At 40.8% G+C, this 23,833-nt stretch overlaps 1 protein-coding gene across 2 annotated transcripts in view; it reads left to right on the forward strand.

Annotated features, from left to right (window-relative positions):
- LOC140186823 (phosphatidylinositol 3-kinase C2 domain-containing subunit gamma-like) overlaps nt 1–23,833 on the forward strand; it is a 273,036-nt gene that overhangs the window by 51,734 nt on the left and 197,469 nt on the right. For both annotated transcript variants that reach the window (XM_072241431.1, XM_072241430.1), the window contains 5 exons: nt 1,922–2,033; nt 2,167–2,243; nt 3,560–3,623; nt 7,301–7,420; nt 22,339–22,375. In XM_072241431.1, coding sequence (XP_072097532.1) covers nt 1,922–2,033; nt 2,167–2,243; nt 3,560–3,623; nt 7,301–7,420; nt 22,339–22,375 — 410 coding nt within the window. The remainder of the gene's footprint in view (nt 1–1,921; nt 2,034–2,166; nt 2,244–3,559; nt 3,624–7,300; nt 7,421–22,338; nt 22,376–23,833) is intronic.

A 23,833-nucleotide genomic window follows, 5' to 3' on the forward strand; every position in this document is an offset into this window, starting at 1 on the left:
TACATGAATCATACTCCACGGGACAGACAGTGCAGAATCCTTCCTACATTTGGCTCACCTCTGCGATTCATCTCTATGTCAGCTTCATGGTGGTATGCAAGTCACAATTCCAACCAAAGGATCCAACACACACCCGAGTTGAGTGCAAACTGGGGCTAAGCCCAGCAGTTTCATTGCTCAAAGCTTCTCAATCTTCCTCACCACGACATTGCACTTCACCTCCTACAAGCTTTCCGCTGGAATGGAGTAAATCCTTCAGGTGAAAAGGAAGTTATTTTAAAGGCATCAGCCCTTCCCCAGAACCACCTCATTCCATCCTCAGTCTTCAACCTGCCTTACACAGACAACACATTCTTCTGTCATTTTTTGACATCTGGATGAGGCCTGCATTTATTTCCCATCGCTCATGGTTCTTGGAATGATAGAAGTTAGCCGCCTTCTTGATCCTCTCCAGTCCTGATGAAAAATACTGCTCCTGGGGCAGAGCAGTATTTAACTCCAGTGATTCATCTCCAAGTCAGGAAGAAATGTGATATGGAAGTTTATTGGAAGGTGTTAGTGTGTCACTAAGCCTGAGACTCTTGTCACAAGTTTGGGAGTCACCTGGGCAAGTAACTGTTGAGTATTTTGTGGATGGCACACTCTGCAGCTATTGTGCATTAATGAGGGAAGGATGAGTATATAGGATGGTGGATGGTGTTACAAGCAATAGGCTGATTTGTCCTGTTCAATGCTGAGCTCTTTGAAGGTCATTGGGGCTACACTCAGCTTTGCAAGTAGAGAGTATTCCAACACCTTCCCAATATGTGCTATGTAAATGGTGAAAAAACACTGGGATGTCAGGAGGTGAGTCACTTACTGCAGATGGTTCGGATAGATACTGATAACAAATGTTCTAAAATAAAAATGTTATCTTGAAATTGAAATCTTTTTAAAGCTGAAAATTAATTTGGTTACAGATTCTAAAGACTTACAATTACCTTTGTTGGCCCCTTCAATGATTTAAATATTGCCTCACATCTGCAACATATTCTCATTATTGTTAATTAATGTTAAGTTAATTATGTGATGCTGCAAAACTGAACTTAGGAAATTAGTACTGAAAGGATGTGGAAACTTTAGAGAGGGTGCAGAGGAGATTTACCAGAATGCTACCTGGTCTAGAGAGCATGTCCTATGATGATAGGCTGAGCAAGGTAGGGCTATTTTCTTTGGAGTGAAGAAGGATGAGAAGTGGCTTGACAGAGATGTACAAGATGTTAAGAGGCAGATGTTGAGGGATAGCCAGAGACTTTTTCCCAGGGCAGAAACAGCTAATATGAGAGGGCAAAATTTTAAGGTGATTGGAGGAAAGAGTATAGGGGGAATGCCCTGCCAGGGGTGGTGGTAGAGCCAAATACATTAGGAGCATTTAAGAAATCCTTCAGTAGGCTCATAGATGATAGTAAAATAGATGATTATGTGGAAGGGAAGGGTTAGAAGTTTAAAAGGTTGGCACAACATCATGGGAAGAAAGTCCTATACCGTGCTGTAATCTTCTATTTCCTATGTTGTATGAAATTGTATTTCATACAATGAAGAAACTCTGTGACAGTAGCAGCCATTCAGCCAATGACAACAATGCTGGCATCTAAACTCTAGACATTACTTCAGGATCATATTTATAGCCAGGAGATAAGTCAGGGAAATAAGAATTGTGGCTGGAAGTTTTCCAACTATTGTTCCTTGCGGAATTGAAGCTGAGAGGTATGTTTCCGTAACTTCACTCACCATCTCACCTTTCATTTTGAAACACAGTGTTGCTGGGTCCAAAAGGAATTTGCAAGCAGCTTACAGGATTTGTGTGATTTAATGGCACAGGTTTGCCTATAAAAAGTACATTATAACTGTCTATGTCTTTAATTATATCTTGTTGGTGTAGTTCCTGTACTTTAGGGAGTCACGAGTGCCTGCAGTTTTACGTGAAGCTTGGAAAAGACATTAAGCTACAACTGCTTAGACGCAGTCACCTTCAACGACTGTTGGCTCGAACGGTAAGTCAGAAATTTTCTCTGCACCTTCTTTCATTGCATTTATATTTTGGAGACAAAGATCTAGGAATGGTCTGTTAGCCCTAATATCAACCGTGTCTCCCATGTAACTGTATCCTGCAAATTTATCCAACAGAATATGGATGACCAGGATCCATCTGCACTTCAGACTTTTGCCATGGAAACTGGTGTCTGTAAAGTGGGCCTTTCCAGGTAAGAGTTGATGAATGGAGTTCTTGCCCCGGACAAAAATGTGAGAGCTCATCTCTGCTTCCAGAGGACTTGCGGGGGATTAATTGTAACACGGTGAGATATACAATGGAACCTTAGCGGGATCTGACTTGTACAACTTTTTTTCCCTGCCAACTTCCTGTTCCCTCCTAAAAACAAGAGCTTCCCAATGTTTTGTCTACTTACTTTTGCCCAGTAGGTGGCCTGCTGAGTCATGCATTTTATATGCCAAAATACATGAGAATCATAGAGAACGACAGCACAGAAAAAGGCCCTTCAGTCCATCCAGTCTATGCTCAACTGTCTAGACCTATCTTCCTGGATCTGGACCATAGCCCCCCCATGCCCCTCCCATCCAGGTACCTATCCAAATTCCTCTTGAACGTTGAAATCGAACCCACGTTCACCACTTCTGCTGGCAGCTTGTTCCACCCTCTGAGTGAAGAAGTTCCCCCTCAGGTTCCCCTTATTATTGCTGTAATAATTATTATTGTTCTGTAAGCACTTTTTTCAGCAATACTGCCTGGTGCAAGAAAGTAAGTTAACAATCTTTCTTTAAACCTACTCTTCTCCTCAATGTCTCTGCCCCTAGCCCTACCCTCAACTCTTTCCAATTATCTCCCCACCTTTCTGGAGCATTGATTTATCCTCTATCTACTTACCTACAGTATGTTGAAGTTACCTTGTGTAAATCAGCGCCAGCAGGCTTCCGTGCCACCATAAATGTGACTGGCTCTCTCCTACACACACAATGCACTTCTGACCCTTACTTGAACTTTGCTGCGGGTGATACCTTTGCTCGGATAACCAGGCTGTGGAGTAACCTGAAGCAGTGATCAAGTGTCAATAGGCCCCAGAAACTACTTCCATTGACTTCCCAGGTCAGCTGGTACAAGTTTCAGATGATCACCGGTTGCCAATTCTGGATAAGTCTGGTCCAGATTTTAAACAAAACTTTATTCTCTATTTTGAGATCCCTTAAGGAATAACCAGCCACCATTTTAATCTTAGCCTCGTAACATGTGACATGAAGATTGCTGTTGCCTTAATTTGTAACCTTCCAAGTGGTTTAGAAGTGAATGTAATACCGTAATTATGTTTGTAATCCTTCACATCTTCAAAGTCATGTTTTGCAAAATTCAAGCTAAAAGGTTTAGCAGTTATTTTATACCTGAACTCTGTTTCATAGAGATTTAGTTTTCCTAGCCTTCAAAGGCTTTAAGTTTAGCAGCATTTCATAAAAAGTCATAAATTTGTGCTTCTTTGTTGTGGTAAATGGGAAACTTTTATTTCCACAGTAAAGTTCTGAGTTCAAAACTCAGTAGTTATCACGATGAGCTGAAGAGTTTGTTGACCGGTCAGGTAAGATGCTAAAGTACACTAAAGCATATCATATTCATTTGATTTGTACTCTCATTGAAATTTAAGCAGCAAAAACACCGCAAGAAGATTTCAAAACAGAAGTTCTTTTTCATTATGAAAACTTTGCAAGTATCAGGAATAATCTGACATTTGACCTTTAAATTAGCTATGCAGAAAGCCTATAACTGGCATGTGCTGAATCTCAAATACAATTATTCACTTGCAAGAATGTGCTGAAATGTGCCTTGAAGGTTAAGGAGTGGGGAAGGTTTATTTCAGTATAGTGCTGATTCGGCTAAAATGTATTCAATTTTGTAGTGTTTGTTTTCACTTTGCCTTGCATTTTGCTTATGCGCAAATATCCACTGTATGCAGTTAGGTAGATCTGGGCTGAAATGTTGTAAGGTGTGGTTCAAACAATGACTAAGTGCTTGAGATTCCAACCCCTTTAAGGATCGTTATCTATCCAACCCTGGGAGGGGTAGTCATTTATTATTGTCACATGTAGCAAGACCCAGTGAGAAGCTTGTTATACAGCTGTTTTCTTCTTCGTTCACAGTGTGCGCCATAGTATCTGCCTAGCTATTACAGTGCAGACATCCTGCAAGTTGTGCATTGTTGCAGAGTGGTTACTTCCCTGTATGGTAGCAGCATTCGTGTTGAAGTCTGTCATTTAATTCTTACCCCACTCAGAGGGTTTAGGGCATAATCCAGGTTAACATCCAAAATAGAACTGATGGAGACCCCAAGTCAGGCAGCACCTACGGAGGGAATAAATAGTGGACATTTTGACCGAGACTAGTCACCAGGTCTCTGGCTTCTGCCTCCATCCTTTCCAGTCCTGGTGAGGAGTCTTAGCCCAAAACTGCTTATTCCTTCCATAGATGCTGCCTGTCAGCTGAGTTCCTCCAGTGCTTTGTCTGCTTTGCTCAAGATGTCCAGCATCTGCAGAATTCCCTGTGTTCATGATGGCGATCCAAACTGTTCTGTACCTTTTTGTTCAGTTGAGCCATTAAAATAAGGCTTGACTGTCCTGTCAGGTAGATAGAAAGGCTCCCTCCCACCAATGGATTAGTCAAATAACTAGTGCATGCTCTGGTGTTAATATATTCTTTTTTTTCCTCAAAATTACAACCAAAAAACAGTTCAAATTGGAATGACTTTCAAACCCTTTCCCTCATACTCTGTCAATCTTTTTCACCATTTCCTTCATAAAATCTTTCAACCTCCCATACACAGTTATTCTCACTTTCACTCACAATCATTCTCACTGCTCCTCTAAATTATTCTTCTTTCACCCAGTTTTGCTATTTCCTTTTCCGATCATTCTTACTATTCCTTGTTCATACTCACTCTTATATCTGTTGCACAATCTTTTCTCCCATTCTGTGTCTTATGTCACATATTATTAAAAATAAATTATAAATAATTCTGTTCTGCCCCTGTCATTCTGACGTGACAAGTTCTGGGTCTGTATGAGAAAGGGCAAGCTAAGGGTTAATGAAGGGAGTGAGGGAAATGAGAAGTTAACCAAGCCTCCTTCACTTCATGCCTGATCAAACAGCAGCATTTCTGCTGAGCCTGAAACCTGCCAGTAAGTGAGGTGTGCTGATGTGAGAATAAAAGGTCAATTCATGGAGGAGATGAATACCTCTGAAGTGGATGGTCTGCTTTATTCCGGCACAATAACCTGAAAATAAATCAAAGCTGTTTGGAAATTCTGCTGCAATGCTGCTGGGTAATAGAGAGCATACCTAGACTGGCAGCCTCTTTATTCTGATTGCACTTGAAGCTGATGTAGCTTGATTGAGAGTGTATAATACAACCTGACTCCAATTGGTGTTGTGGTGATTGCGTGCAATATGCAGAAGTGGTTCCACGATCATTTTGATTCAAGAAAACAATTGCAGCAGTGAAACTGAGCATGTCTCAACAGCCTGATCACAATAAGCATTTTAAATTAAAAACTGCACCTGAACATAGTATTGCATTTGTAAATGTCACTATTTAATCTCTAATTTATTAAGAAGCAGTTGAGTGATTTGCATTTCATTTCCTCTCTGGATTTTTACATACAAAAGTGTAACAGGTCTTTGAAACATTTCTTGGCCTTCTGTAAATGTGAATAGCATTCTTTCATCTATTCAATCCTTTTAATGAAAAAGGACTGATTGAAACTAAACTGAGCCCTCACTAACAGAGATGACATTTTGGGGCATTGAGATGAAGTAAGGGAAACATAAAACGAACAATCTAAATCCAGTTTACACTGGGTAGTCCCACAGAATGACAATCTCAGAAGTCTGGGGTGCAACTAGCTCGCGTACCTCACTCATATACATCAGACAAATTATTTGTGTCCTGTAATGGATCACCGGACTGTGCTGATTTGGTTGAAGTGAGCCAGTACTGCTCTTTAGCACCATAGCTGGATCCTGATCTCGATCTGTCAAGGATCGAGTGGTGGTTGCCCGTACATCAGCCTCCCCATGTTAGACAGATTCACACTCAACCGTTCTATATAAAGGGAATCCACCCGAAAATCCCAGTTACCTGGATCTTGGATCAGCCACTACATACAACAGGGGACCCACCACTAGACAACTCCCCTTTGAAGAACATATTACTCGACTCAAGTGATTGCACTAGTACAATTACTACTACTACTACTACTACTAATACTAGTAGTTGTGGTAGTAATAGTACTACTGTTACTACTACAGTATAGAAATAGGACCTTCAAACCGACTTGTCTATGATGACTGCATTGCCCAGCAAACTAGTCCCACATACCTTTGTTTGGCCAATAGCCCTCTAAACCTCTCCTATCCATGTACTTGTCAAGGTACCCAGGGTTCTCTGAATTTCTTAGGGGTGATCAAGGAAGTAGTAGGAATTCCAGCAAGCAGTCTTCCCTAATGAAGAGGATTTCTTGGGACTACCTAAACATGTGGTATTTCCTAAGGACACCGGAAAGGAGAGAAGCTGTAAGAGGTGGAAGAGAATATATATCTTCTCAGAAGTTACAAAAATCCACATTCTTCCACTTCTGAGTTTGAATGATCGGCCTTTGTTGGTGCAAAGTGACAAAGGGAGACTTATTCTGGAACAAACTAGGAAGGTCCAGCTATGGAATACTTTCATCTGGGGCAGCTGCTCAGGTAGAAAAGTCAACTGCATTACCAGGAGAACCTTAAGTGTACAGTATTAAGCAACAAACATCAAAGTTGCTGGTGAACGCAGCAGGCCAGGCAGCATCTCTAGGAAGAGGTATAGTCAACGTTTCAGGCCGAGACCCTTCATCAGGCCTAACTGAAGAAAGAGCTAGTAAGAGATTTGAAAGTGGGATGGGGAGGGGGAGATCCAAAATGATAGGAGAAGACAGGAGGGGGAGGGATGGAGCCAAGAGCTGGACAGGTGATTGGCCAAATTTTGGATCTCCCCCTCCCCTCTCACTTTCAAATCTTTTACTAGCTCTTCCTTCAGTTAGTCCTGACGAAGGGTCTCGGCCCGAAACGTCCATTGTACCTCTTCCTAGAGATGCTGTCTGGCCTGCTGCGTTCACCAGCAACTTCGATGTGTGTTGCTTGAATTTCCAGCATCTACAGAATTCCTCGTGTTTATGCACAGTATTAACATTGGACAATTTTTAAAGCCCTTCTTTTGGTTCTTTACAGAACAACACAAGTCGCATTGTTGAGGAGGTTAAAGCCATTTGCTACATGCTTTATTCAGTGGAAACCGAGGAAATAACTGATGCCATCCAGGACCTGAATTTGGTTGTCCAACAACAACAGGTACAGTCTGAATAAAATGGAAAGTGAGTGAATTGGTCAATGTACTTTGTAGTGGCTAAAATCTAGTGTCAGTCACCTCCAATTCCAGATTAAGTTTTTGTCTAGTCAAAGCACCAGGATAAAATGTCAGGGCAGGTGTTGTGGACAAAACAGTAAAGTGGGACATTCCTCCTTCATAATCACTTTATTCTTTAGAGCTACAGATGCAATAGGTCACCGAGCTCAGCAAGTTAAAGACATTTATATCTCCATACATCATCTGGCTGTTGATAATCACGAAGTTCTATGAACAAAAACTGAGTTGCATCAATTAGCTGATTTCCTTATGGAAATACCTAATACAGTGGATTCCAGTTAATTAAGCCATCAATTAATCGGGGCAGCTGCTTTTTGGGGGCAAAACTGAAACTAATCGAGAGAACAGCTGGGATTCTCTTTGTTTATTTGGGACACTACGCTATAAGACCATTAGACACAGGAGCAGAATTAGGTCATTCAGGCCATTCAGTCTGCTCTGTCATTCCATCATAGGTGATCCCAGATCTCATTCAATCCCGTACATCTGCCTTCTCGCCATATTCTTGGATGCCTTGACCGAACAGGAAACAGTCAAATTTCAACTTAAATATATGCACAGACTTGGCTTCCACTGCAGTCTGTGGCAGAGCATTCCACAGATTTACTACTCCCTGGCTAAAAAAATCCTCCTTACCTCTGTTCTAAAGGGTCACCACTCAATTTTGAGGCTGTGCCCTCTAGTTCTGGATATGCCCACCATAGGAAATATCCTCTCCACATCCACCCTATCTAGTCCTTCCAACATTGGGTAGGTTTCAATGAGCTCCCCCCGTATTCTTCTAAATTCCAGTACGTACAGGCCTAAAGCTGCCAAACTCTCCTCATTCCTGGAATCATCCTCATGAATCTCCTCTTGACTCTCTCCAATAACAACACATCCTTTCTGAGATATGGAGCCCAAAACTGTTGACAGTTCTCCAAGTGCGGCCTGACCAGTGTCTTAGAAAGGCACAGCATTATTTCCTTGCTTTTATATTCTATTCCCCTTGAAATAAATGCCAACATTGCATTTGGTTTCTTCACCACAGACTCAACCTGCAAATTAACCTTCTCAGAGACTTTCAGGAGGACCCCTAAGTCCCACTGCATCCTTGATGTTTGAATTTTCTCCCCATTTCGATAATAGTCTGCATTACTGGTCCTGTAACCAAAATATATTATCATACATTTCCCAACACTGTATTCCACCTGCCCCTTTTTTGCCCATTTTTGCAATTTATCTAAGTCCTGCTGCAATCCCATTGTTTCCTCAGCACTACCTACCCCTCCACCAATCTTCATATCATCTGCAACTTTTGCCACAAAGCCATCAATTCCATTATCCAAATCACCGACAAACAATGTGAAAAGTAGCGGTCCCTATACTGACCCAAGGAACACCACTAGGCACTGGTAGACAACCAGAACAGGCCCTTTTTATCCCCACTCACTGCTTCCTGTCTGTCAGCCATTCCACTATCTATCCTAGTATCTCTCTTATAAAGCCATAGGATTTTATCTTGTTAAGCAGCCTCATGTGTGGCACCTTATCAAATGCCTTCTGAAAATCCAAGTAAGTGACACCCACTGCCTCTCCTCTGTTCTCCTTTGTCCACACTGCTAGTTACTCCTCGAAGAATTCTAACACGTTTGTCAGGCAAGATTTCTCTTTATAGAAACCATGCTGACTTTGACTTATTTTATCATTAGTCTCAAATATCTCAAAACCTAATCATTAATAATAGACTCCAACATTTTCTCAACCACTGAGGTTAGGCTAACTGGCCTATAATTTCCTTTCTTTCGCCTTCCTCCCTTCTTAAAGAGTGGAGTAACATTTACAATCTTCCAGTCCTCTGGGACCATGCCATGCCATTTAATTGGGATTGGAGACAGCTGAAAAACAGTTTCTAACTATTGTCAGTTGTGTGCACTTGTGTGACCATTAGACACTACATAGTGCTTAAAGTGAACAGTTTTTAAATATCGTCAGTTGCATGCATGTGTTTGAGTTCAAAAAGAGGTGATTTTTGTCACTGATACTTGGTGAGAAATAAGCAGTAAGACAATTCAGAACTATGTTGCTCACTGGAATTTCAATCACTGGCGCTTGCAGATGCCAGAAATGGCCCGGCATTAAAATGAAATGATTTCAATACTTCAAAAAGTTAGGAAGCCACAAAGAATTTGAAGGTATCGACAACCACCTTGAATGTTGCAACGTAAGTGAGGATTTGAAGGAAGCAATTGCCAAAACATTGAATGAAGGCAGTCCATTAGCTGCACTAGGAGTCTGTGCTGAATTTGTTCATTTACCATCAAAGGAACACAGCAGCATACACTAGATGAATTCCTCCATTGATAATTATTAGCAACTAACACACAGTTTTATAGTATTGTAATAGTATTGGTAACATTCCAATTTGTTCTGTTTTTCATTTAAATACATAATTTGTTACTCAGTTAAATGGTAGTTTGACTTGTTTTTATATGTTTAAACTATTTCCATGAAACTTAGGCTAATTAGGGCAGCTGCTTAACTGAGCCAAAAGTATACTGGTCCTGATGTGTCTGAGAATCCACTGCATATGGATAAGATGTCCACTACAAAGACCTGCCAGTCAGTGAGACAAACAGTAAAAAGTTCTGTCCATTTGAAAGCAATTTGAATCATCAGTCAGTGTCTGTATAGGGTTTCCTGGAACATAATTTTTTTTCTGGTCAAAGCAGATGCAGTCTAGCATTTGACAATACCTTTTTAGCATTTGTTCTGATCATTTCTAGTTTGCCCAGATATTACTTGGCCACATGAGAAATATCTCCTTTCCTAGTGACTAATGTAACATTCAAAGTGACAGCACTTACTGCATACAAACCTTCTGACATGTTCTACTATCATGGAGCTTGTGCACTTATTAAACGATTTGATGGAAAATAAATGATAGTGGCCACTCTGCTGGGGGAAAAAAAATCAGTTACATTATTCAGGAGGAATTCACAGGGATATGTGAAAGAAGAATAAGGTGAAGTACATCTAGCTCCCAGTGTGAAGCTTCGCTCAAATGCAAAATCAGGAATGAATCACCAATAAAATAACCAGTCAGCATGATTAAGAACAGTAACCTTTTCTCAACTTTTTCTACATGTCGTAATGCCAATTAATTCAGCAAGCCTTTTGGAACACAAGAAGCAAATTCAACAACTGTTAAGGCAATCCAACAAAGATATAATTTACACTAGAAGGACCAAAACTGCCTTTTGTTTTGGATATACAGAAGCCATAGGATAATTATGACAGAGGGGAAAGCCATTTGGCCAGTCGATTCGGTGGTAGCTGCTGGTAGATCAATCTCATCCTCTACCTCTTGAAAACCATAGAGCAAATAATCAGTTTTGAAAACTGCTACATGAATATATTACTCTAAAGACAACAGGTTTCTCATCTCTATCCAAAATACCGATGAGCTGTCGAGGGGAATAATAATCTCCACATGCAGCTTTGACTCAACCAATTACTACAAACTGCTGAGTGCTTCCAATGGATTGATGCTCACAAGCGGATATTCAGAAACAGTCTGATTCTTTGATCAGGACCAGAAATTTTGTTGAAAGAGAATGGATAATTTTCAACAGATCTCGCCGAATCCTTCACAAATGCGCTCAGGCTCTAGTTACAAGAAGGGGGGGATAATGACTTTTGCAATGTAAATTTATGTGTGTTTGATGTGGTATTCAAATCAAGTCACTGAATAGTCAAGCAACACACATCAAAGTTGCTGGTGAACGCAGCAGGCCAGGCAGCATCTCTAGGAAGAGGTGCAGTCGACGTTTCAGGCCGAGACCCTTCGTCAGGACTAACTGAAGGAAGAGTGAGTAAGGGATTTGAAAGTTGGAGGGGGAGAGGGAGGTCCAAAATGATAGGAGAAGACAGGAGGGGGAGGGATGGAGCCAAGAGCTGGACAGGTGATAGGCAAAAGGGATACGAGAGGATCATGGGACAGGAGGTCCGGGAAGAAAGACAAGGAGTGGGGGGGATCCCAGAGGATGGGCAAGGGGTATATTCAGAGGGACAGAGGGAGAAAAAGGAGAGTGAGAGAAAGAATGTGTGTATAAAAATAAGTAACAGATGGGGTACAAGGGGGAGGTGGGGCATCAGCGGAAGTTAGAGAAGTCGATGTTCATGCCATCAGGTTGGAGGCTACCCAGACAGAATATAAGGTGTTGTTCCTCCAACCTGAGTGTGGCTTCATCTTTACAGTAGAGGAGGCCGTGGATAGACATGTCAGAATGGGAATGGGATGTGGAATTAAAATGTGTGGCCACCACAGACTCGTAGAACATCCTCAGCATCGTCCGGCAGATGTTAAAGGACCTCAGTCTCCTCAGGAAATAGAGACGGCTCTGACCCTTCTTGTAGACGGCTTCAGTGTTCTTTGACCAGTCCAGTTTATTGTCAATTCGTATCCCCAGGTATTTGTAATCCTCCACCATGACCACACTGACCCCCTGGATGGAAACAGGGGTCACCAGTACTTTAGCTCTCCTCAGGTCTACCACCAGCTCCTTTGTTTTTTTCACATTAAGCTGCAGATAATTCTGCTCACACCATGTGACAAAGTTTCCTACCGTAGCCCTGTACTTAACCTCATCTCCCTTGCTGATGCATCCAACTATGGCAGAGTCATCAGAAAACTTCTGAAGATGACAAGACTCTGTGCAGTAGTTGAAGTCCGAGGTGTAAATGGTGAAGAGAAAGGGAGACAAGACAGTCCGCTGTGGAGCCCCAGTGCTGCTGATCACTCTGTCGGACACACAGTGTTGCAAGCACACGTACTGTGGTCTGCCAGTCAGGTAATCAAGAATCCATGACACAAGGAAAGCATCCACCTGCATCCAGTGAGATCCCATAAAGCTATTGCTCTGAATTAACCCCACTTTCCTTGATTCTCTCTGAAAATCTGTTAATCTGTTGAATTTCATGTCTGAACCTACCTATGATGCTGCTACAACTGTTTTTCATTATGCCTGAACTTCATTGTACTTGCACAAATAACAATAAGCTCTTTTCTCCCTTCCCCCTACTCCTCCTTTCTTTTCCCTCTCTCCCTTTTCCTTTCTATTTCTCCCCTTCTTTCCACTTCTGCTCCCTCTCCCCATCTCCTAACCCACTCTCCCCTTATCCTCCTCCCTCTTCCCATTTCCTCCTCCTCCTGAACCTTCACCTCCCTCCTCGTCCTCTTTGCCAATCCCTCTGCCTTTATGTCCACATTCTCCTCTCTTCACCCACCACAACTTTTGAGAGATTTTATCCCTATAAGATTTTGCACACCATGAAACAAAGGCAATTTCACTGGAATGTTACATACTCACATCACACACACTGTGGCAATTCCAGTTTTCTATTAACTTCAGGGGAAATGGATTTTGGAAATGGAGAGCAATGCACGACTGTTACTGGATGTACAAGTTTTCTGAGCACAAGTGTCCTCTCCAGTGCTCTGGGATATGGTGAGAAATGGAACAGGGGGCAACAATCATGAGGCTCTTCATATTTTTCTCAAAGAATCCCCAAAGCCATAGGTATCCTGCAGGTGAATCCATGTGTAAACAAAGGAATAAAAATGATTAATCTATGTTGATGTAGAGTACATCTGGCTTGAACTATTTGATAAATGCAGTAGAAAGGTCCCTTAAGGGGGTGGTTACGTAATTAATTGTCAGTGTTTCGATGCCATTAGCTATTGAGAGGCTGCTAGTTATCTCCACCAGAGAGACATGACTTTTAATGTAGTTTTATATTTACATGTAGAGTTGTAACTCAGGTGACGATTTCTGGAGATGACCAATGACCAATGACCCTGCAGAAACCTTGACTCTCATTGAACTGCAATCCAGACGTCCAGAACATCATCTACCAACACCAATCAGAAAATGATCTTTAATCACCTAATTAGATAAACGTAACTCTCAAAGAGCATTTTTTTTGAACCCATGTCCAATATTTTTCTGACTTGTAAGAAAAAGTGCTTGTTTTTTTATTAAATGCTAGATTTTTATTCCAACTATAGTTATTTCCTGGGTCGCCCTAGTGATTAATTTCAATTCTTAGGTGCTCCAGGTTAATATTGGAAGATGGCCAACATTAATTTTGCATACAAACACAACTGAAAATAATTCCATTTAATCTTAGGTGTTGACTACTTCCTGTTCTCCGGATAAGTATGATAGTGTTCTTATTTCTCAACCTCTTGCGCTTCATAAGAAGTGTTTTTTTTGGCTGCAGCAGTGACATATGCATTACCAACACTGGAAAGTAGTCGATATACATATACACAATTTATGAAAGACTTTAAATTAGATATTTTCAGGCATAGACAATCTTGCTGCAAATCTCAAACTGATCAACTACAGAAACTAATTTTATGCATGAGCAGCTTAAACTCACCACCAGATGGTGATCTGCCATTTAAAGAAGACTGACAATCCCTAAGGTAATTAAGCAAAGTTGGAAAATGGGTAATGATGAGTCTGTCTCAAAATCCTCACCTGCTGGAAGGCAAAGCTGGAGCTTCGCATCCTCAGTGGGATTCACACATAAAATGTTTTCCTTTCATGCATAGGGGTAGACGGGGAGACAGTGATATGACTTGTGGAGCTGTTGTTTTTCAACTCCAGCTACTCAGGCTCATTTTTGATCACTGTCTGTGTGGAGTTTGCTTGTTCTCACTGTGAAACGTTAAAGATAAGCTTCATTTGCCACAAGTGCATCGAAACATGCCATGAAACGCATCATCTGCATCAAATCAAATCAGTGAGGGGTTTCGCAAGTGTCATCACGCTTCTAGTGGCAACATAATATGCACACAACTTACTGACCCTAACCCCTACGTCTTTGGAATGTGGGAGGAAACAGGAGCTTCTGGAGGAAATCCACACAGTCACGAGGAGAACGTACAAACTTCTTACAGACATCGGTGGGAATTGAACCCCAAATCTTTCAGCTGGCACTGTAAAGTGTTGTGCTAACCGCTAAGCTACTATGCAGCCCTTTACATTTCCTTTGGGTGCTGCGGCTTCTTCCGACATTCCAAAGACATGCAAGTTGGTTAGTTAAATAACCAGTTAAAATTGCCCTTAACATCGGCGGTGGTAGAATCAAAGAACAGGTTACAGAGAAAACGATTGCAGAATGCAATGGTTTTATAAGCTGCAGTAGTCTGATTGGGACTTGGTTCCATATGACAAGGAAGTACGTGTGATGCATCAACTGCACTCATCTCCTTCTGGCCAATTGCACAAGTGCTAATCCTCCAACACACATTTAACGCCAGCACAAAGTAGGTCATAGGCCCCATTGTGTCCCATTGACCAGTTACTACAGCTAGCCATGATCTCACAAACCCCTTTTATTCTCGCAGAGCCTTCCAAACCTTTCTGTTTTTGAAATTGTTTCCTGCTGACATGAGCTATCGTTGTTCGGGTGGAAATGACTGAACTCACCAGGCCTGTGAGCCGGTGAAACTGAAGGGGACACGGGAGGTAGGACAACATGAGAAACCAGCCCTGGCACAGTCATGTCTGAATCTGCCTGCATGAGGGCAGTCTGCTGCAACTTTATACTTTCATCGCTAGACAGCTTGTCATACGTACAGAGTAACTTACAGCAGATACCGGTCGGACCGGATTTGGGAGGGAGCACAATAGCTTTGTTGATGGGTACAGGTGCAGACTGTTCTAGAGTGATGAGCCAGCAGCTGAAGGTTATGCTGTTATTTCCCATACTCCTTTAAGTCTGATACAACAACAACTTACATTTATGTAGTATCCTTTCCATCGGAGAACATCCTAAAACATTCCACAGGAACATTACCAAACATGAGAACTTGGGATATAAAAGCAGGAACAAGCCAATCAGCCAAAATAGAGGGATTAAGGAGTCTAGGTATGTGGTTCCCTGAAAGTGGCATCACAGGCAAACAGGGGGTAAAGAAGAGTTTTGGCATGCTGACCTTCATTAGTCAGGACATTGGATATGCAACTAGAGATGTTATGCTGCAGTAGCACAAATTGGTGAAGCTGCTTTTGGAATAACATGTTCAGTTTTGGTTTCCTGCTATTGGAAAGATGCTATTAATTTGGAAAGAGTGCAGAGGAGATGTTTCCAGGTCCTAAGGGACTTGATTATGGAGACTGAGCTAACTAGCCTGGGACCTTATTATCTGGAGAACAGGAGAATGAGTGGTGATGATAAAGAGGAGTATATAACCATGAAGGGCAGAGATAAGATTAATGCATGCTGCCTTTTCCCCAAGGGTAGGAATCAAGGACAAGACTGCATAGGTCCAGCGTGAGAGAGGAGAGGTTTAAAAGGGACTGGAGTAGCAACTTCTTAACACATATATGGATCAGTCTGCCAGAGGAAGTTGCTGAGGCAGGTGCATTAACAACATGTAAAAGTCACTTGGATGGGACAGGATAGGGAGAGTTCACCAGTAAACATACAATGACCAACGCTATTCTGTCCTGGGATAATTTCATCTAAGGTTCCCACTTGGATGATATCATCCCATCTGTGACTGACATGATAATGGTTGGCTACTGTTTTCACTCCAGTTAAGTCAATTTGTAATCATTTAACACAGAATAAAGGGTTAGCATTATGCTGTTCAATTTCCAGGTCAATGCATCTTGTGTGTGTAGGGAATTGTACTGCTTATTGTGGAGACTTGCAACATGATTCCCCGTGGCATTGTTCTGACACTATTAAGAGTCTACAGAAATTGCTTTTTATGTCAAATCACCTCTCAGGAGGACACGAGGTGATATTTGTCCTTAGCTTATTGTCAGGTGGAGAGATGGAGCTGACCAGAATCTCCTTCCCTCTTAAAACTTGCATGAGGTTGCAGTCTTCCCAATTAAAGATCTAATCGGTACATTACAACAGAGCGCCAATGAGAGCTTCATAGCTGAAACAAGGCTGACATGAAATCAATCTCCTAATCAGTACGGATCACTCATGTTGATTATAAAATAAGAAAGTCCTACATTTTTATAGCCCCTCTCTCAGTCTTAGGGTATACCAATGTGCTAAGGCTTAAACTTCTCAGTTTTATCTGTATAAAACTAAAACAAATACCCCAAATGTCCAGGGAGAAAAACTAACTTTTTCAGTAAATTTCGGCAATGTAGAATTTACAGTTTCATTTATTTCACCTTAAGAATCCGTCACATCATCTTCAGCATTTGCATACAGACTATTGAGCAAGACTATTTGGTTATGGAATATGCTGATGATGATAATGACCGAGCAGAAAGTGGTAAATTTGAATCAAATCATGTGACTTGGAATGATTTCCAATCATTGTGAACTGTAATTTATAGTGACGACAATTTGATGCAACTCGTGGCTGAGGCTTTTTAGAAAAACAAAAGTAGCTGAATTTGCTGAACACTAGTGAAAAGCACCCCTCAACTGAAGCAATGATTAAAAAAAAAGTGATCTATAATCGACAAAGTGTTTCCGAAGTACAGAATAACTACTGTTGGTGATACAAAAGCCATTTTACAGACAGCAAAATTTCAAAGACACTAATGTGACATCACCTACAAAAATAATTATTTAGTAAAACCTATGTCACAATCTCAGAATGCACATTAAAGACATGGGCCAAGAATTTTATTTTTCGCACAGAGCACAAAGATGTTCCGAAGAATAGGGTCATAACAAAATTTCGGATGATTTCACAGAGCTAGTTTCTATTTGAATCTCATCAGCAGATCAAGCAGTCCTGGCCTGCATATAGCAACACCTAAAGAACACGCTGGCTTGTGCTAGTAAGTAGCATTCAGATCACCGAAGTGTCAGGCAATGGCATCTCCAGAGAGAGGGAGTCTATGCTGTCGGGACATACTGAAATGAACCATCAGTTATGAGGTAATGCAGATGAAGGCAGAGTACATTGGGCTAGCAAAATCCAGCATATCTATTTATTTGTGGAATCTAGGAATCCACTGCTAGATCCTAGTGATTTTGTAATCCGAAGATTCTTCGCAAGTCAAGAATTAAGTATAAAACTTGGTGGTTATATCCATTTATTGAATGTAATAAGAACAAAGGAAAGCAAAAGAACAAGAAGTTGTTCAAATTTCAAAGTAAATATATTATCAAGGTGTGCAGACTTAATCAGTATAACCTTGAGATTCATTTCTTATACTAAAATCTAGCTGAAACTAGACAAAAAGAAAAGAAATTCTGGTGACAAGAAATAGCCAGATTCAATGGCTACTCACTTGCTGCACAGAAACTTTTGGAAAAGAAAATGGAAACAGCTACAATTACTGAAATATTCAATGAATAATTACACACATATACATGGTTATGCAAAAATACAAGCAAGTATAGTAAAAGTTAAACTACAAGAAAAATAGCAATTTTACACTGTAATCGAACACTGTCCTGAAGCCAACTGGCAGATGCTTTCCAGAAGACTGGAAAAAGCAGTGATGTGGATTTTATCATAGGAGATCAGAAAATTGTATGTTCATTTTTGGCACCACCATTATCATGAAATGTTTGTCAACTGTTGGCCGCAGTGTCCTTGCATGGTGCACATTGACCAAAGGTAGACACACACAGAACTCCAACAGGGGTCCACTGTGAAAATTTAGAGACACAGTGAGGATAAAGTCCACGTGCTCAAACAGTTATTAGCAGGTATTTGAAGGGACTGGATTTATGAGTATTTGGCCGAAAGAGACCGATTAGGGATAGTCAACATGGCTCTGTGCATGTTGGGTCGTGTCTAACCAACCTTAAAGAATTTCTAGAGGACGTGACCAGGAAGTGACCAGGCAAGGCAGTGAATGTTGTCTTCATGGACTTCAGCAAGGCATTTGACAAGGTCCCACATGGAAGGTTGGCCATGAAGGCTCAGTCGCTTGGCAATCAAGATCAAGGGAGGTAATACATAGATAGTGGGTTTGCAGGAGAAGCCAGCTAGTGGTAGTAGATTGTTAGCTGTCTGACTGGAGGCCTGTGACTAGTGGAGTGCCACAGGGATGTTGTTGTTTGTCAACTATATCAATGATAAGGATGATAAGCAACACACATAAAAGTTGCTGGTGAACGCAGCAGGCCAGGCAGCATCTCTAGGAAGAGGTGCAGTCGACATTTCAGGCCTACGTCAGGACGAAGGGTCTTGGCCTGAAACGTCGACTACACCTCTTCCTAGAGATGCTGCCTGGCCTGCTGCGTTCACCAGCAACTTTTATGTGTGTTGCTTGAATTTCCAGCAACTGCAGAATTCCTGTTATAAGGATGCTAATGTGGTTAACTGGATCAGGAAATTTGCAGAGGACACCAAGACAGGGGGTGCAGTGGACTACAAGGAATACTATCAAGGCTTGCAGCAGGATCAGGAAAAGCTGAAAAAATGGGCTGAACAATAACAGATAGGTAGAATTTAATGCAGACAAGTATGAGGTGTTGTACTTTGGGAGGACCAACGAGGGTAGGTCTTACACAGTGAGTGATAGAACAAAGGTATCTGGGAAAACATTTTCACAGTTCATTGAAAGTTGTATCACAGGTAGATAGGGTCTTTTGGCACATTGGCCTTCATAAATCAAAGCATTGAGTACAGGAGTTGGTATGTTATGTTGAAGATGTTGCTGGAGCCTAATTTGGAGTATTATGTTCAATTTTGGTCACCTACGTAAGGAAAGATATAAGTAAAATTGAAAGAGTACAAAAACATTTACAAGGACATTGCTGGGACTGGAGAACTTGAGTTATAAGGAAAGACTGAATAAGTTAGAACTTGATTCACTAGAACATAGAAGATTGAGGGGAGATTTGACAGAGGTATACAAAATTATGAGAGGTAAAGATAAGGTAAATGCAAGCAGGCTTTTACCACTGAGTTTGGGTGGGACTACAACCAGAGGTCATGGGTTTGGGAAGAAAGGTGAAATTTTTAAGGGGAACATGAGGGAAAACTTCTTCACTCAGAGGGTGGTGAGAATGTGGATTGAGTTGACAGTGTAAGTGGTGGATGTAACGTTGATTTCAATGTTTAAGAGAACTTTGGATAGGTACATGAATGGGAGGGTTATGTTCCAGGTGCAGATCAATGAGATTAGAGAGTTCAAATTCTTCGGCACAGACTAGATGGGTCAAAGGGCATGTTTCTAGCTCTAGTTCTCTATGACTCTGTGACTATCCTATGAACACCAGTTATGGCAAAAGGCGGTGGTAATTTGATATATTACATACCCAGAGCAAAGTGTTCAAATCAGACGCAGGTGTAGGGTCTGATTTAGAAAGATATTCCATCATCCTAAGTATCTAAAGGACGTTGTGTCAAAGTATACAGAGAGCTATGTTTAAGGTTTGAACATGGACATAGAATATTACAGGCCTTTCAACCCACAATATTGTGCCAAATCTTTAACCCACTTCAAGATCAACCTAACCCTTCCCTCCCACCCGGCCTTCCATTTTTCTTCCATCTATGTGCCTATCGAAGAACCTCTTGCAACTGCTTCTACCACCATCCCTGTTAGTGCATTCACACACCTACAAATCTGTGTAAAAAACTTACCTCTGACATATCCTCCCCTTATACTTTCCTCCAAACACTTTTCTGTTATGCACCCTCATATTTTCCATTTGTGCACATGGATAATATCTCTGGCTGTCAAATTGATCTATGCCTCTCTTCATCTTGTATACCTCCAGCAAGTCACCTCTCCTCCTCCTTCTCTCCAAAGGGAAAGGCTCCAGCTTGCTGAACCGATGCTCTTTAGATATGCTCTCTAATCATAGCATTTTGATTTTCTAATTTTTCATTGTCAAAGAAGGTAAGTGTGCACCATATGTGGCTTATATAATATTTGATTAATCCTGCTTTAAAAGTTGTGTTATGTAACCACCTACACTCCTTGTATGTATGTATTGTTACCTTGAATTGGCTCAAACTGGTATTCTGTCTGGGTACAGGAAAATTAGTGCTGCAGCCTTCTCATTAGATTCTGAATTTTAATACAATACTTTATTAGCATAGCTTATAGGCTATCCTCCAACATGTTAGGGAGAGATTCCGATGAACATACTTTTTACAGGCACCAGCCAATTTCAAGGCAATTGTTTTTCATGCTGAGGATTTTGCAGAAGGTTTTTCAACAAGCAACAAGCGCTCTTCCTTTCTAGTCGTGATGAATGGTCTCAGCCCAAAATGTCGACTATTTATTTCCTCTCCACAGATGCTGCCTGACCTGCTGAGTTCTTCCAGCATTTTATGTGTGTTACGCCGGATTTCCAGCATCCGCAGAAACTCTTGCATTTAGGAATCTATAGTCTGTTATGAGAATTTGGATTGCTTTACGACAAAGATTGCACTAAAGAAAAGATTACGGCATCATTTTAAAATTTGTTAGCATAAGTATCTTAATTTTTTTAAATTCAAAAGTGAGGCAAGGAAAGCAAAGAGATATGAAGTCATTTGGGGTGCCATGGTAACAAAGATTAACTATTAGAGCTCAGGGTATTGCAGAGTTTGGAGTTCAATTCCAGTGCTGTTCTGTAAGGAATCTCAGTACATCTTCCCCATGCAATGGGGGTGTTTTCTCTGGGTCTTCTGTTTTCCTCCCACAGTTCAAAGACATACTGGGTAAGTTAATTGGTCGTTGTAAATTATCCCATTATTAGGTTAGGTTTTATCATGATTGTCAGGAGATGCTGGGGCAGTGTGACTCAAAGGGCCTGAACTCTGTGCTGGCTCACTAAATAAATAAATAAATTACAGATAAGTCCAGATAAAAAGCCAATCCTGAGACAGGTCAGACAAATGCAATTGTCTCCATCTGTAAATACAATTTCCCAGAAGATCACAGAGTTATAACCTTCATTACTGTTAATGAGGATCCTCATGATGTCTTGCTTTGTTTCCATCAAGATTTAAAAAAAATGAGTTTAAATTCTTTAATGAGATGGTGACCACTAGGTGAAGAATATTTCTAGTTCCCTGACAGAAAATCAACAGAAGCAAACAAAGTCTTTGTTTGACTCTCAGGAGAAATGTGACTAAAGAGCTTTCATCATTTGACTTTTGGCCCTGGGCTATTCTTCAGTCAGGCTAATGTAGTACAGAGGATGCAATTTTGCCCAGGGGAAGCTAAGCATTGTCACCAGGTACAGAATTATGCTGGCACTGGGTTAAATGCCAACTTATATGAAGATTGTTTTTTATAAATTACTTGAGACATTACTGCACCAGTTCCTGAATACATCTTCGCTTGATGCTAAGTGAACTTGGCGTTTAGAATAACAAGGGAACCTGGTACAGAATGACAAATTAGTCTCTTTGTCCTGTCTTCCCAAGAACCAATCCAGGGTCTTCCTCAGAGGGAGTGATTACCCAAGAGAAAATTCTGAACACTCCCCACTGTTGGGCAAAAATATTTGTGGTCCAATGGATAAAAGTGAACTAGATTTGTAATTTACATCCTTCAGTTCTATTCTACGGTTGTTTTCTTTTTTATCCCACAGAAGAGTTTACAAAGACATTCACAAATTATGATGTTTACTATATTTGATTGATGACATTTTCTGTGACTGAGTTTTACTGTATGAATAAAGCAGGAGCAAATTAAGCTGATAATTTTAAATGATGCATGAAAGTGAAATCTAATTAAAAAGTTGATAAGCAGGTCAATTAACTAGACAAAAAAAATTCAACCAAACATCACAAGTAATGGCTGAATGAATGATTCTAAATTTTAGGAGCAAAATTCTAAAATAAAAAGATATAATTAAATGAAATTTCAATTTTAGAGACTGACTATCTTTTTTCTACTTTCAGACTTCAATGGTTTCTGTGCACTTGTCCAAGCATCAAGGTAAAAACCCAATTTACTGCCTGTGTGAACTGGCATCTTACTTATGCTGAGCAGGTCTTAGTGGTTTTAATTGTTCATGTTGAAGTCAGCACAGCAGAATTTATTTTCCATTCTTAGATGTGATGATGTCTCATACAACGTCATCCCTCAGTCTTCTACACTCCAAAGAATCAAGTCCTCGCCTGCCCAATCTCACTCAGAACCCTATATATGAGGCCCTTGAGTTCTTGCAGCATCCTTGTAGATCCTTTCTGCATTCTTTCCAGGTTTAAAATGCCTTTCCTATAATAAGGAAGCCATAACTGTGCACAATACTCCAAGTGCAGTTTCACCAACACCTTGGATGTAACTTCCCAGCTCACGTACTCAATGCCCTGGTTGATGAAGACCAGAACGCCCATTGCCTTCTTCTCCACCCCTGTCTATTGCATAACATCAATTGCAGCGAAATAAGTACTTGTGCTCCGAGGTCCTTCTCTTCCACAATGACATGTTAATGAATCATTTGAGCATTTATGTCAATCCCACATTGACGTATCATGATGCTGGGTTGAAATAATCAGATTTATTGTGGATTGTTTCACAGGCTGCCACAATGGCACTTGAATTTTTGATCTCTAAGTTGCTGGAGTGTGGACTCAGCGATGAAGGTAGAGATATAGTAGGTTATATTTTATCTTTACCACTCCTTGAATGAGTCGGAACTTTGCTCCAGGCTCCTTCAAAGACTACACATGTCTACATTTGGCTGCAAGGCTATAGAGTCAATTAGCTCTTTAATATTTCACTCATTCAGCTTGACACTTCTCAACATCGGGACAGCTGTGATTAGAAGGGTACCTTTGGGACACTGCATGTTGAACCTACAGATGTCATCGGAAGGAAAATTAAATCTTGCATACTGCATTAAAACAGAGCAAAGCAAAAATTAGCATCTGTAAACAGAAGATGGGAATTAATCCTTCATTTCAACTGGATGTAAAGAATTAACCTGTCAATATCTCTTACTAGATGTTGGCAAACCTGCTGTGCCCTTACACCCAATTTCTGAAAAGGAGGGCTGAGGGCAGATGAGGAGATTATCAGGATTACTTCACTGTCTTGCTATTTTGCCTGTGAATTGTTCATATGCATCTGGAAGTAGAGTCAATAATAACAATTTAAAACAGTTTTTACTTAGCATGTCCTTGTAAAAAGTATCTTAGGGCTCATGAAAATAATGCTTAAAAGCTGAGATGCTGGAAATGTTAAATAACCAGAAAATTAGTGGAAAAATTTGGCAAATCAAGCAGCATCTGTGTAAAGTGAAACGGAGTAAACTTTCATGTCTGGGACACTTCATCAGAAAATCGTGGACCTGAAGTATTAATTCCAAATATCCATGACAGGAAGACAGCAGTAAAAGGACACTGTACAAAGAAATGGCAGGTCCGCAGAAGTGTCAAAATGCTTGGGTGG

Source organism: Mobula birostris, chromosome 23, assembly GCF_030028105.1.
Source record: "Mobula birostris isolate sMobBir1 chromosome 23, sMobBir1.hap1, whole genome shotgun sequence".
Classification (NCBI taxonomy): Eukaryota; Metazoa; Chordata; class Chondrichthyes; order Myliobatiformes; family Myliobatidae; genus Mobula; species Mobula birostris.